The following is a 15,739-nucleotide window of genomic DNA, read 5'->3' as shown; positions in this document are numbered from 1 at the left end:
TTCTGTACTGAATTTCTGTTAGTACCAGTTTCCTCATTCTGTCAACCCTTTCATTGCTTCAAGTTGACATGGTCACAGTTTTAAACTGATGCTCTGGTTTAGTTTTGGGGCTGCAAGCTCTGCATGTGTTGTTTTGAAAATGATAGGCAGTACAAATATCATTAGTTGTATGTGAGCTGTATGATGACGAATAACGCTATTTTGATTGGGTGCAGCTCTAATTGTATCCCTCTGATTGTCTGAATGTGCTTTAAGAATTCAATATGCAGTGTTTGTGGGTAGAGTAATACTGTGCATCCTTTAAATGAAACACCTAAATTAAACTGCAAAGCAAATCTATATATTGAGTTTATCATGAAAAGGCACCACCCACTGTCTCCTCCATTAACCCTGACTTGTGATTCTAAATTCTAAAGCCATGAGTTACTTCATGATTAGGGTATAGTTATTTTTCATACAATGGGACACTTCTATTATCACTATTTTTTTCTACTAGACCCCTATTTTTAAAATGTTATGTTTAGTTAAGGTTGTTTTTTAAAAACAGGTTTGCTGTTCGCAGAACCCCTTTCAGCTGTTTAAGAGAAGTTTGTTCCAAAGTTTGTTTCGAAAACTAATGAAACTGTCTTAATGTTTTGTGAGCAGGACCCAATATTTTCTTCGCTATTTGTTTTATCACATTTTTTTGTGAGAGTTCCATTTTATAAAATTTAAATTGCACATAACCACAAGGAACAGCTTACATTTAGGTTTTCTGTGTCACTTCAAAGGTTTCTACATATTGTACTCTGTAAAAAGAGTTCCTTTTTATAAAAATGAAATTGTACCTTACAAGAAGATATATATATATATATATATATATATATATATATATATATATATATATATATATATATACTTTTAAAAATCTCCTTTTCATCACAAACACAGTGTTTTAAGTCAGTGGTATTAGATTTCAATCAAGTAACAGGTCAGCAGTCAGGTGTCAGATGACTCACCCTCTCTTACATTTCAATAACAATTCTGTTAAGTTAATGATGATATAAACTTACCATATTTACAAAGCTTTAACTCATGAATTGCTAAACAAAAATATATATACTGCTGTGCAAAAGAAAGAAGACAAGCATTGAATTGACAATAGAACTGTCAGAAGGCACAGGTGTCGTTGTCCATCAAATCAACAGTACGAAGGTCACTTTTGAAATCAGGAAAGAATACCTCTGTTAAGAAATGGGAACAAGACTAAAAGGCTAAAATATGCACAGGAACACAGAAATTGGACTATGGAACAATGGTCAATGGTGCTTTGGACTGTTGATGGATGGACAATGACACCTGTGCCTTCTGCCAGTTCTGTTGTCAATTCAACACTTGTCTTCTTTCTATTCCTTAAGGATATTATCTTCAAGTGTTGCTAATCCTTGTTAGACAGCTTTCTGGGTTTTCCAGTTCTGGGTTTGTCAATTACGGATGATGTTTCTCAGTACTTATTGATTGTGCTTCGGATACCACACCTTGAAAATCAAGTGATGCGAGCTATTTCACTCGTTTTTCCTTCTTTATGCAAGTCAAGGTTGTTATAATAGTAGAAAACACTAGTGGAGGCTTTGAGTAAATTGTTGATGCTCATAATGAATCAGAGTAGAAAAATGCAACATGTCTAAGACTCCTGCACAGCAGTGTGTGTATGTCTATATATATATATATATATATATATATATATATATATATATATATATATATATATATATATATTATAAAGTCTGGTTTTATGAATTAAATAAAATCTGAGTATGTTCCAGGCTGTTGTTAAAGACAGCAACAACATTTGGGAAAAATGGCACATGCACCAAACAATCATTATATCATCAAAGCATTCATGAGTTAAATCTTTGTGAATAGGGCCCTGTAATGCACGGTTTTATTCCCAAAACCATGTTTTAAGATTAGGAAGTGACTTGTACTCCTTATGTCTTCTAATATGATCACAGGTGAGACAAGCGTGTTCCTCCCAAAACCTTGCCATCCTCACTGAAAAGTGTTTCCTCCAGGTGAAGTACTGGAGGTACAAATCCTCGTTTTTATCCAGGGCTATAAGGTAATCCGCCAGTTCTCTTGGTGAAAAGAAATCCTCCACGTGAATAAAGGCATCACCAGGGATATAATTCTCATAGTTCTCTCTTGAGGGCCCCAGGACGATTGGTACAGACCCCGCCTGCAGAGCATTATACAACTTCTCTGTGATGTAGTCCTTGTGGATGGAATTCTCAAAGGACAGATAAAATTTACAAGTGGAGACCGTGGAAATCAAGTCATCCAAGTACTCGCCAAAGGCCTTGCCATAGGTGTGGATTTCGATGTGCTTGTCCAGCTCATTGTAGTACTTTACTCTAGCATGGTCAGGATTCCAGTTGCTCACAACCCAACAGGCCATTTTGTTTTTAATGGGTAGAACAAACTCCATAGGCTCCTGGTTTCCAATCAGGGATCCATAAGGCACTTGAATGTCAGCGTCCCGTCTGTAAGTTAAAGTCAGGTTGAACAGGTGCTCGAGACCAGACGTTTGTGAAGTGTGGGTTGGCGATTCGAGGTTCATCCATACCCACTTCTGGAATGAGGGTCGTACGGATTGTGGTACATTTGAGATGTCCGAGCTGATGTCTCTGTGGTGGATAAGGACTGCATGAGATTTGTTATATATGCTCCTATCCACTGTTAAGAGACAACCTTGGATGTTAAATAGAGAGCTGCAGGAATTCAACTCAAAGGTCTGTCCAAAGGGCCAGAGCCAAATAAGCACAATAGTTTGATTTTCCAGTGCGTCATTTTTTGATGAGAACAGTTTTTTTATCTTGAACACAGAGGTTGCTGACTCCATGGGACCGGAGATCCAGCTATTGGATGGATTGACATACAGTATTATTAAAGTCACAAAGCAACCCAGGAAGATGACAGCATAGAGCACAGGGCGTAAAATTCCTTTGCTGGGTGAAGATGTCATCATTTGTCCTGTAAAATAAGTTGTTTTATGAATAAAAAAAATGACAACCCCCACCCCAAACAAACAAAAAAAAAACACAAGTTTACACACAAGCAGTTAGTAAAACAATTATGTCCATACCACTGAAACATTGAAAATAAAATTTAGCCATGAGGCTTGACCCATTTCCATTCAACATTCTAAAATGGTGTTACAGTATAGTATATTTATAGTAGCCTGATGACTCAAGATTTATTATAGCTTTAATGACGACGAGCTTACTGTAAGTGTGCCACTAGAGAATGTCAAACGGAATGTAATACTCACGTGAACTCCCTTGAACTTCTTTTAAATCTAGAGGGCCAATAAAGTTGTGGAGAAGTGTGAAGAAGAAATTAATCAGGATGCTGGTTAGTCTGTCAAAATAAAACCATGAGTCTCTCTTTGTGAGTGCGTGATTCAATTTACAAGTGAACCATAATAATTGTTTAAATAATGTAAGGCAGAGATTTTCCAAACCGATTAGAAGTCTGCTCAGGATTTCTTGACCTTTCACTGCTGGATCTTTTCAGACTGCTTCAAGGATGCAGACTGGAGCATGCTCCTTCCTGGATGGCAAATAAGAACAAGACAGAAGTCATGTATTGGCTCTGAGAATATGAGACAGTTTGTTAAGATATTGGCAAGGCCACAGAATACTATATCGTTAAAGGGGGTTTTAAATAATGTCTGGAGTATTAAAGGTTGATGCAAACATACTCCAGGTACGATGGGGTGGGAATACTGATTTGATTGGCATAAGCTAAATACACATATATGCTGGGTGGTTCTGATTCTACTGGGAGCTGCCCAGGGTTCTGAACCCTTGCTTTTAAAGAGGTGGGCATTTAACTATGAACAAACCATCAATTCATGTGTTGATAATCAGTGAATTTGGCTCACAAATAGTCCTTATATCCCAAAATTACATAACTAGCATTTAGGGCCAATTTTAATGGGGGGGGGGGGGGGGGGGGGGGGGGGGATCTCTTATGCTAGGGCAAAACACGCATACCCCTAATTTTGATTAAAAAAAATAAAAAATAAAAAAATAAAAACGAAGCAAACTGTTGCCCTGCAATGCGATTTTGGTGACATGCTTTGCTCTGCCTTTTCCCTCCTGCATTAGTGCCAGTGGTCTGCAGAACCTTCGGGGTGTGGCTTCATTTACATGTTAGCTTTGAGTGATGACAGCTCAGAGGTAAGGAACTGCATTTTAAACTAACCAGGTAATGGGAGGTTTATTTGAAACACAGGCACAGTCGATCCTATTTATGAAAAGGGGGTGAAGGAGAAGGAGTGAGTGAGCGAGAGAGAGAGAGAGAGAGAGAGAGAGAGAGAGAGAGAGAGAGAGAGAGAGAGAGCACACCTTTGTTCAAACAATGTTATAATGTATTAGATGTATTTAAATAAAATAAACAATAAATAATGTATCTATGTACACTGTGATGGGGAATAAGCCTTCATTCATTTTAGGGTTGCTCTTAAAAAATACAGATTTATATTGAAAGCATAATTACTGGAAGTCATTTTTTTCAAAGTGTTTTACATTTGAATATACATATAATTATTAGAGGTCTTTTACAATTTGCTAACTGTATGTTTCAATCCAGGTGCATAAAAGTTTATCTTAAAAAATAGCCTAGTTTACACCTTGCAAGTTCATAAACCAGTCAGATTGCAAATAGCATTGACGTTACCTGCAAGCAAACATGCTTTATGACTGAAAACAAGTGCTTTATTCAGAAAAAAAAAACATGATATGAGAAATCCTGTCATGCTGGTTTCTTCTAGGATTCTGTGGCTGTACAATTGATAATGGAGACACAGGCTTGGTAACCTAGCAACCTGGTAAGTGCTCCATATAAGGAATCTGGGTCTCCAGCAACAAATTGCCATTAAAAAGTATTTCTAGCTTAATGAAAAACACTAATTTGCATCTTGTCCTTTTAACACAAGGTGGTCTGCAAATGTTTTGAAGAGGACTACAGTAGATTTTAGCTTGATTTGGTTCCTCCATATACGGACCATCCCCCCACAGAAGATGCAGTGTTTTACAAAACTCATCAAAACAGAACAACGGTAGAATGTTACAAAGAGAAAGCAGAGTTTACTTAAGTAAAAGGAAACTGAAGTAAGGTACAGGTTACTCAGGTAATGGAAAACATTTATCTTGCATTGAAAAAGAACCGGTTACTCAGATTAAGGTAAATGTCATCTTTCTATGGATGGATCCCTGTAAAAGAAAATGTTTCCAAAGATGTACAAATCATGGCCGATTCCATAATAGTCAGATTCCGGATAGTAGACGGCATAACACCATTCAATATGGATTTGGTCAGGACCCCAAAATGATGCTAATTCAGAATGCCGGTATATAGAGGGTCAGGATTAAATAGATTTGACTGTGTTTTTCATTACGGTCTCTTTTAAACAATTAAAACGTAATTAAAGGTAAAACAAATCTATATTTTGTTAATAGTTTTGTGCTGTTTATACTTGTATACCTTCTAGGACGTTTTGTTTGTCAGCGTTGTAAACATCACGTGAAATCAGAGAGCTTTGTGCTGCACTGACTAACTTAATGGGACAGGTCCCCCATGACGTCATCTGTCGCCTGATTTGAAGCATGCCTCATCGATGTAGGGATTGCATCAATGCCAGAGGAGCCCATATTCGATACTGAGACATTGATATGGACCCGTTTCAAACTGTGAAAAACTGATCTCCAAAGCCAACAGGTGCTTTGATTTCCATGAGTCTTGTGTGCAGATGTTACGCACATATTACCATTATTTTATCTGTTCATTTCTGTGTATTTCTGTGTGTGCTCCCTTGAAATACTCAAATTTGATTCTTCTTGTTAATTGTCTTTTCAGAAAATGTGTTTGTAGTCTTATCCAGAGTTTGAAATGTTATTCCTTTAAGTTTTTTTTTTTTTTTTTTTAGAGTAATGCACATTTGGCTTTGCTTAAATGTGTGCATTTTTACTTCCAACTTTTTGTGAACAATCTCAGGGGAATGTATTAAACGTGTATGACCATTAAAGACACTGGGGTCTATTCAATTGATCTTAATGGTGGCAGATCTAAATACTGCTATCCTTAACTAACCTTCTATTACAAGTCTGTACAAAGTAATTCTGCTCTGTTGAAAGTAACCCTGGCAAGCTTGTTTGACCAAATAAGAATACATAGGCACACAAGAAGGCAAGAGGGTTAGAAACATCTTCATTCAGTATGCTTTTCTTGAAATCGTGTGATACCATTCATACAAAATATCAAAAATTGCAGGTTATTTTATAGGAAGGTTATAAAAGAATGCTGCAGCCACTATGAAAATAAAAATGCATCCCTTTGCAAAAAAAAAAACTGCAGCTGCTTGTAAAACATAATTTTGTGTGTTTTATCCTTTACAGTTTTGTTATTGTAAGGCTTGGTGACTGGTAGAAAAATGAGGCTGGCAGCATTAGCGTTTGTAGTTCATCACCTTCTAGAATCTACTTGTAAAGCTGAACAATATCAAATGTTGCGCAAGGCAACGCCGACAGACACATTTAAATATACCTGTGAGAGGGGAGGGATCTGGTCTGGCCGTCAGGTGCATGCGTGAGCTTGTAGGGGGTTCGTATTCTCTGTGTATTCCCACGCTGTCAGGCAATGTCTTGTTGACAGGAGCCAGCTGTGAAGAAATCGGCTGACGCTCTGTCATTGGCTGGGGGGTGGGACCATACGGGGTGAATGAATGAATAAAAGGGCACTGTTTGTATCCTCTCTGGCTCATACAGGAAGTATAGTGGAGCGTGACTTCACGGCAGAATCCTGAGACGGAAGGGAAACTGTATTTGCTTACGATTGTAAGTCGCCCTGGATAAGGACGTCTGCTAAGAAATAAATAATAATAATAATAAAAACTGGAAACTTTGGAGCAGCGAGTCGGGGAGATAGTGCGGCAACTCCAGCGTGAGACACACAGACCCGGTGGTGCAAGCAAGCCACGCACCTGTTATTTCTTCATCACTATCTTAGATAGTTAGCAGTACTGAACCGTCCCACAGTGTGTAAGAGAGGGAATAGAGCAGTGCCTGTTTCTCGGGACTTCCACCGCTAGAGGGAGCAACAAGCCGCAGTTAAAAACCTGCACACTTTATTTTGTAGTTTTTCTTTAAAGTATTTTGTTTTCCTTTTTCCTTTTGCCTTTTCACTTATTCGTTTTTGGTTTACACACTTGTGTGTGTGTTGTATGAAGACGGGGCACAATACCATTGCTGGTAGAGTGCCCCAAACTGTCACAGAAGCACCTGCCAACTGAGCACAGACTAATAAATCTGGGCGCCTGTGTCGGTGTTTCATATTTGAGCCTTGTGTCTGCCTTGTGCTTTCCCACACCCTTCCACACGTGGTGTTAGCAATGGGATCACTGGCATTGCCAAGGCACAGCAGTGCCGATTTTTAAAAAAAAATAATAATCAGAATGGATGCGATACCATTTGCGGAAATGATGACCCTTCTGCGCCAGACACTGACAGTGGCGGTGCAGGAAGGGGCTGGGGCTGCTTCCAGATGGCAGCAGCCTACTAAAATGATGGCTTCGCCTGTTTGAAGCTTTGGCGGAGGTCAATCAGTGGCCCCAGGAGCGGTGGGTGAGCTACCTTCTGCTGCAGTTAACCGAGGAGGCGCAAGCTGCTGCCCAAACCGGAGATGAGGGACTATGCCACCCTTACGATGGCTATCCTCAACAGGGTGGGAGCCACGTTTGAAGAGTACCGTCGGAGACTCCGGGAGGGGAGGTTAGGCGAGACAGAACATCCCCGTACACTGGCCCATCGTCTCTGCGATTATGCCGTGGGATGGCTGGATCCCGGCACCAACTCCAAGGATCGGGTCATGGAGTTGGTGGTGCTGGAGCAGTTCCTGGAGGCTTTGGGACCAGTCCTGGGACTGTGGGTACGGAGACAGGGACCAGGAACCCTGAATGAGGCGGTCGCCATGGCCGAGAGATACCAGGCGGCTGAGCCCGCTCCCAGCACTGCACCCTACAAGTCTGCCGCCTCAGCACCAGCGCCCCACATCGCCCCTGAGAGGGTGAAGGGACTTGGGGGGGGGGGGGGGGCGGCAGCGGGAGCTCCCAGTCCGGGAACTGGGATGGGGTGGGCTGCCCCACGACCTATCGCAGTGTCGGCCGGGGTCTCGGGCTGCCACCGCATCGTCGGGGACCTTTGATTGCTCCAGTGTTTCAACCTCCGGCAGAGGCTTCTGGGAGAGAAAGCAGCCAACCGAGGTGTTGGACGTGCCACGAACTGGGTCACCTGGCTCGCGACTGCCCCGCCATGGAGTGTGACCTCGCTGGGTCAGGTAAGCATGTTCAATTATCTCAGTCACTCCAGCAAACGAGGTTTGTACTTCCTGTGACAGTGGAAGGGGCACAAACTCGGGCTCTCTTGGATTCAGGGTGTGGTCAGTCCCTAATACAAGAAGGGTTGATCTCACCGGGGCATAAATGATTGTTGGAACAGGCTAACATTAAATGCATACATGGGGATATTCGCACCTGCCCTGATTTTTTAGCTCGCTCAGGTGACTTTCGACTCGAGCAAGGATCATTTTAACTTGAATTTATCATATTTTTCCACCATAAGAAAACAGTATGCAGATATTTATCACATGCAATACATTGGGTCTGGTACATTTTTTTTACTTCTGCAACTTTGCGGTGGACTTTTCATTTTGTCTTGTTCGTCTTGAATTGTTTCTTCTTTTTAGAGAAATTGATTGTCTGTTTCCAGTTCAAGTTTTCCTCACAATTCTCAACTATACTGGACTATATGGCACCAAATTGTACCAGTACTTACATCATCTTGTACTTGCACTGAACTGCTCCATACTTTGCTGTATTTCACTACTTCTCTTAATTATAACTGAATAGAGGTTGATTTGCAATTTGATTGGTTTCCACACAGCTTTTTGTAGTTGTGTGATCCCATTGAAGTGCATTGAAACTATTATATTGCTTAAGTATTGTCTTTAGCGCAGTTTAGCAGCTGTTAACCAGTTCCCTTGCAAAGTGAGGGTGGAGCCTACTTAAGCTGAGTGCATCTACTAGTGGTCAGTCTACAGGTAACCAGAGTCAGAGGCAGATAGGTAAGTGATCCTGCTTCAAGTAATTGACATTAGCTGTATGTAAGTAACATTATAAAGATGGTGTTGTTTTAATTAGGTGATGTACTGTTTGTGATTAGTACCGTGTGAGTGTGGTTAAATTGAATAGAGGTTGATTTGCAATTTGATTGGTTTACACACAGCTTTTATCCATCTAGTTAGTATAATAGACAGCTAGTCTATTTGTGCGCCAGCATGAAATGCCAGCCAACTGAACAGCCTCTCTACCAAAGAGCCGGGAGTCTAGCTGTGGGAGTCCAGCGAGGAAAGGCTGTTAGAGAAATTCCGAACCTAGCAGCGCTCTGGGAGATGCCAACTACTACACAGGTCTGTACCCTCACCCTACCGCTCCTGCTCCCACTACTACTGTACCTATCTGTCTCACCTGTCCTGCTTTGACAGTCTGTCACATCCTTCTCACTCCCGTCCTCTGTCCTCTCTCCACCGCTGCTCCCCTAACCCCTCTAACCTCATCCCTCTGCCTTTCCCCCCTCCCACTCTCTCCCCCCCCCACACTCTCTCTGGTGCCCTCTGGAACTGTCACTCTTCTGCTAACAAAGCTGACTTCATCTCTGCCTCTCAATTTCCTTGCTCTCACTGAAACTTGGCTCTCTCCTGATAACACTGTAACTCCTGCTGCCTTGTCCTCTCTCTACGTCCTGTCCCATACTCCGCGTCTCACTGGTCGTCTCTGTCACCCCTCTGGACCTCTCTGATCACTATTTCATCTCTTTTTCTCTGTCTCTCCCCTCTCTCCCTACTCCTCCCACCCCCACTGTCACCTCTCGCCGTAACCTCCGCTCTCTCTCCCCCTCTGTCCTTGCCTCCACTGCTCTCTCTCACCTCCCTCCTATCGACTCCTTTTCACAACTCTCCGTAGACTCTGCTACCTCCACCCTCTTCTTCTCACTCACCTCCTCCCTCGACTCCCTCTGTCCCCTCACCTCCCGACCTGCTCGCCCCTCCCCTCCCCATCCCTGGCTCTCCTCTGTGCTCCGCTCGGCAAGAATCACACTGCGATCTGCTGAAAAGAAATGGAAGAGAACCAAACTCCCTGCTGCCCTAGACCTTTACCGCACTCTCCTCTCCTCCTTCTCCTCTACTCTCTCCTCTGCTAAATGTGCTTATTTCCAATCTGTAATCCAAGCCTCCACTAACAACCCACGTAAACTATTCTCTACCTTCTCCTCCCTCCTTAACCCTCCCCCCCTCCTCCTCCCTCCTCTATCTCCCCTGATGACTTTGCCTCCTTCTTCTCTTCTAAAATTTCAGATATCCGCAAACTCTTTAACACCTCTCCCTCCCCCGCACCCCCTCCTGCTCCAACCCCTACACCCACTACATCCCCTACTACCCCCCACTGTCACCTCCCGCCATAACCTCCGCTCTCTCTCCCCCTGTCCTTGCCTCCACCGCTCCCTCACCTCCTCCCTTCACTCCCTCTGTCCCCTCCCCTCCCCAACCCTGGCTCTCCTCTGTGCTACCCTCAGCAAGAACCAAACTGCACTCTGCTGAAAAGAAATTGAAGAGAACCAAACTCCCTGCTGCCCTAGACCTCTACCGCTCCCTCCTCTCCTCCTTCTCCTCTACTCTCTCCTCTGCTAAATGCTCCAATTTCCAATCTATTAGCCAATCCTCCACTAACAACCCTCGGAAACTATTCTTTACCTTCTCCTCCCTCTTCATCCCTCCCCCCCTCCTCCTCCCTCCTCTATCTCCTCTGATGACTTTGCCTCTTTCTTCTCCTCTGCTCCAAACCCAACACCCTCTCTCCCCTACTAACTCACCCTCCTTCTCCTCCTTCTCTCTCCTCTCAGACTCTGACCTCTCCTCCCTCCTCCAGGGCCACAGACCCATCACGTGTGCCCTGGACCCCCTCCCCACTCACCTCTTTCAAGCTGCTGCTCCTGCTCTACTTCCCTTCATCTCCTCCCTTCTCAACACCTCTCTCCTCTCTGGCTTATTTCCCTCTGCCTTCAAACAAGCCTCTATCACCCCCCTCCTCAAAAAACCTACCCTCATCCCCACCTCCCTCCAGAACTACCGTCCTGTCTCCCTCTTACCCTTCCTCTCTAAAACCCTTGAGCAGGCAGTACACCCTGGGGTTTCTGCTAAGAAATAAATAATAATAAATAATAATAACCATTTTTTGTATCTCGTACTGCATCTTTACTCTAATGGGTATCAGTATTCATGTTTTTTGTAATTGCTCTTATTTGAAATCATTCTTATCCATTTATCGTACTATGTGCTCTTAATGGAATTTACTCATATAAGCAAATATTTGTACTACAAGTTTAACTGCTCTGTCTAATGGGTTCTTAAATGTAATTTACTGTATTCTTTATTTTGCTCTTAATTGTATCTTATTGTAGCGTTCGAGCTGATGAATAAACTACTGACAGAATAAAACAACGGGAGACAGGCTTAAGAGGTGAAATCAACAATGGCGAAAATCTTTATTCTCCTCGGACCTCGGCCGAACCCACAGCTTCCGCTTCCGCTTACCACATACATAACATCATTACTCCACTAGATGGCAGCATAAGACATCGAATAGCTAAGGTAATCATTATTCATTCAGTTTTATATGGCTATTTTAATTTATACTAATTTTACTGTAATTTATAACTGGTCGTATCTGTAATGTGACATTTTGTAATGTGATACGTAGTATTATGATATTTTGTAACAACTGTAAGTCGCCATGCATAAGGGCGTCTGCTAATAAATCAATAATAATAATAGGAAAACACCCATCATCAAGTCGCAATTGATTACACCTGTACCAAAATCTGACATCATATCACTTTCAATGTGACAGCGTACCACTTTCTGACATTATGGGTCAAGTTTTTGTACAGTACCATATTGTGACGATGTATCACTTTCTAACACTACACCAATGTACAGACATTTTGCACAAAATCTTTTTAAAAAGTCCCAGTTTTCAGCCACTTGGTGTGGTGACAACTCTATAGGCCTACCTTTTTCATGTTGCACGACCTAAATACCTTTTGACAAAATAACGTAAACAACCGCTTTTAGTGTATGGCACCTCCAGTGAAAACATAATAATAATAAAAAAAGGTAGGGTAATCATGAACATTTTTTTATAAAGTGGTTAACACAGGCGTAGGTGCTTCTTCCTCGGTGCGCCGTGAGTTTTCATTTAAACTATAATACGGTTATTTTGTAGTTGTTCAGTTCTGGTGGGATTAGCCCAGGCAGAGCAGCGAGAGGTTGCAAACATCCGAATCCACCAGGTTAAACCACATCGACAACATCAACAAACAGAGCCTGAGGCAGTAAATAAAAAAAAAAAAGATAAAACGTAGCCTAAATGTATTTTAATGATTTATTATTATTATTATTATTATTATTATTATTATTATTATTATTATTATTATTATTATTATTATTATTATTATTATTGAACTCAATATTTAACAATGTGTCCCGGTTTTGAATATCTTGTCACCCTATTTATAAAACCTTGCAAATATGTAATCATTACCTCAAATAAAATACATAGCCTAAATATGCTAAAATACTATAGTAATAATATAGTATAATGTAGCTTGTGCGGCTATTAAAGAGAGAGAGAGAGAGAGAGAGAGAGAGAGAGAGAGAGAGAGAGAGAGAGAGAGAGAGAGAGAGAGAGAGAGAGATTCTTTATTAGCCTATATTAATTTATTTCATTTTATCAGAGTACAGAAACGGCGTTTTAATATTTAGTTAGGTATATTTTGTAGTTACTCCCTTGGCTACCAAGTAGAATTCCTTTAGTGTTTATTATAATGTACTATTTCAGAGACTTCATTATTTTAATATCAGACTTAATACTACTATGCTGCATTGCAAATAGCATATTGTACATTTATACGTTTATGCAACCTGGGCGGTAAGTGCATCACGAAAATGTTAGATTTCGCTCTTTAATAAGACGATGTATTCTCAGACGTGAAACTGTTATAAAGGCGCACAGTTTGATAGCAGACCACTACAGGTATGATTTATTTCTGTTTTGTAGATGTTCCTTCAAAATAAATACAGTCTCACAGTTTGCATCTGGTGAGCTGTGCTCCAGTGCTCTTTATTGAGCGAGTGCAGTGCCGTATAGTGCATAAAATAGGTTTGTAAACAGGTTTTGACAAAAAGTCTTCTATGGGAGTTAATGATCTTCACACAAAGACCGTAGCACAGTCAGTGCGTACGTTTGCCAGGATGTAAACGTTGCCCGTTTTTTGTATTATTATTATTATTATTATTATTATTATTATTATTATTATTATTATTATTATTACATTTCTCTACTGGCTTTGACATTGGCTTTTAATCATTATTGTGATTCTTGGTCTGAGGAATACACATGCCCCATTCAATTCATCTTTTTTTTTTCTGCATACGAGTGACCACATTGCCACCTGCCAATTTAATTTTCAGGGTAGCGATGTTCTGTTATAATCCACGATTGCATTACAGGTCCCGCGGTAATAAACAGTTATTATATAGCGCGTGTGTGCTTCATTTCCAGCAAGCGAACACAAAAAAAACACTATCTGAGATGACTGAGGTACCGTATCACAAAGCGAAATTCTCAGCGAGAGGGAGGTAGGTTATATTATTTCTATGGCGCAATTGTTTCAAACAAATATTTGTTTTAACGACTGAGACAACTGCACAAGAATAACAGACACATTCATTATATCGACTGTAGATTACATTTTTTTTTAACAAAACGTTTTCTCTTGCGCATTGCTAAACAGTGCATTCCAATCACAGCAGACATGGCACAACTGTAACATTTGGCAGCATTTAAATTATAATGAAAGCTGGGCTGTTATAAATCAAGCATCCCGATATTCCAATTCCAGTACAAGGCTTCGTGGAAACCATACCTCTATTACGCGTCTTTTATTTTGAACAACCTCCAATGAAATAATATTATCACATTAACGCATGAATCAACATATGTACAAAAAAACAACAACAGTAATATGACATATTTGTACAAACTGAAATTGATAAATTAATCTGCCGTTAATAAACTACAAACACTGAAAATAATAATAATTAAACAAACAAACAAAAGAAAAACATAAGTGTTTCCCCAAATTGCTAAATGAACAGGATCCAATAAAAACACAACGGGAGCAAGGCTGCACAAAATGTGAAATGTGGTGACCGGTGACATTGAATTGTACTAGGTTCAGGCACTCACCGTCCTTGTGTAGGATTGACATCAATTGAAATAGATCCAGAGCTCGGCGCTTTTGAGAAATTATTTCAAGAAAAGGCAGCGTGACGAGCATGCAGAACCCGTTCATGTTCTGCTGTTTGTTTTCTCTGATTGTGATATTGTATTGCTGCAGATATGGCTAGAGCAGAAACAGCTGGTCCCAAACCCAAAAGCACTGCAGTGTGTGTGTGTGTGTGTGTGTGTGTGTGTCTCGCAGGAAGTAGCGTTTTCTTGTCATTTTCACTGAAACAGCATTGGAATAGATGGATGGGGACTCGGGCAAATGCCCAATGAAGAGACCCATTCTTTTACAAGAGCGAAAAAAAGGATTTTGAATGGTCTATATTTTGTTTTTGCCTCGACCTACAATGCATTTATATTATATTATGAGAAGAAGAAGAAGAAGAATGCATATTATTGTTAATTCAAAATACAATTATTAATTCGAATGTATATAATCAATAGGGTTCATACCATAATTCAATTATGGAACCCCAGGGGGCTATAGTATTTACCACGTTTGGACGCCTATATTTATTTACATTTGCTTTTATATCGATCAGTGAAATACTATACACGTATACACATTTATAGATCATAAATACATTTGTTAAAGACAATTCATAATAACGTTAAGTCTAAAGAACACAGTTAAAACATAGGGGGGGAAAAAATAATTCAGTCCATGTACAGTTCCGGAATGAAGAGTTCTAATATGGTACAAAGACAACACATGTTTTTTATAACCATACTGCACAACATAGCTTTCATTCGGTGCTTTACCGTTTTGTGTTCTTTTTATACTATAGTTTAAGAGAGAATTTGCTGCAGCACTGTAACAGTGGACAGCAACTTACATGTATTTAAACTTTTATTTTTAATGATAACACTATGTAACACAATTTTTGTTCCTGGGTAGTAAGTGTTATTTCCTAATTGCTTATGCCTCAAAAGTATAGAAAATGGCTATTATTCCCCACAAACTTTGCTTTTGTGACCAGGACAGTGATATTTTGAAATTTACCTATTTCCAATGAGAAAACGGGTGAATTTGTGTCTTTTCGTTCACATAAAGTCAGAAAAAAACAACATATGAATCCAAATTAACATGTATTTATACTAAAGTAATACAAAAATGACTACAAAAGATTTAGAAGTGAGTAGTTTTTCGAGATTTACAATTATGCTGTAAATCACTTTCACGAATCAGCCCCCAAATGTAGTCTCCCATCATGCTCTTGTTATACTGTCCTTGGTAGCGGCGTTCAAAGTCCAGTATATCCTGGTGGAAGCGCTCGCCTTGCTCCTCCGAGTACG

The 15,739-nt window shown here is 40.5% G+C and overlaps 1 protein-coding gene across 1 annotated transcript; it reads right to left on the bottom strand.

The window, feature by feature from the left end:
• Positions 1 to 1,772: 1,772 nt before the first annotated feature.
• On the bottom strand, positions 1,773 to 14,621 carry LOC117403347 (4-galactosyl-N-acetylglucosaminide 3-alpha-L-fucosyltransferase 9-like). The gene is made up of 3 exons (XM_059023564.1): positions 14,405 to 14,621; positions 3,311 to 3,591; positions 1,773 to 3,012 (listed from the first exon to the last, which is right to left on the bottom strand). The coding sequence occupies exon 3, from the start codon at positions 3,005 to 3,007 to the stop codon at positions 1,925 to 1,927; it is 1,083 nt and encodes a 360-aa protein (XP_058879547.1). The 5' UTR covers positions 3,008 to 3,012; positions 3,311 to 3,591; positions 14,405 to 14,621; the 3' UTR covers positions 1,773 to 1,924.
• Between the last annotated feature and the right edge of the window lie 1,118 nt (positions 14,622 to 15,739).

The sequence above is a fragment of the Acipenser ruthenus genome, chromosome 5, assembly GCF_902713425.1.
Source record: "Acipenser ruthenus chromosome 5, fAciRut3.2 maternal haplotype, whole genome shotgun sequence".
Taxonomy (NCBI): Eukaryota; Metazoa; Chordata; class Actinopteri; order Acipenseriformes; family Acipenseridae; genus Acipenser; species Acipenser ruthenus.
This window is presented reverse-complemented; position numbering and strand designations above follow the sequence as displayed.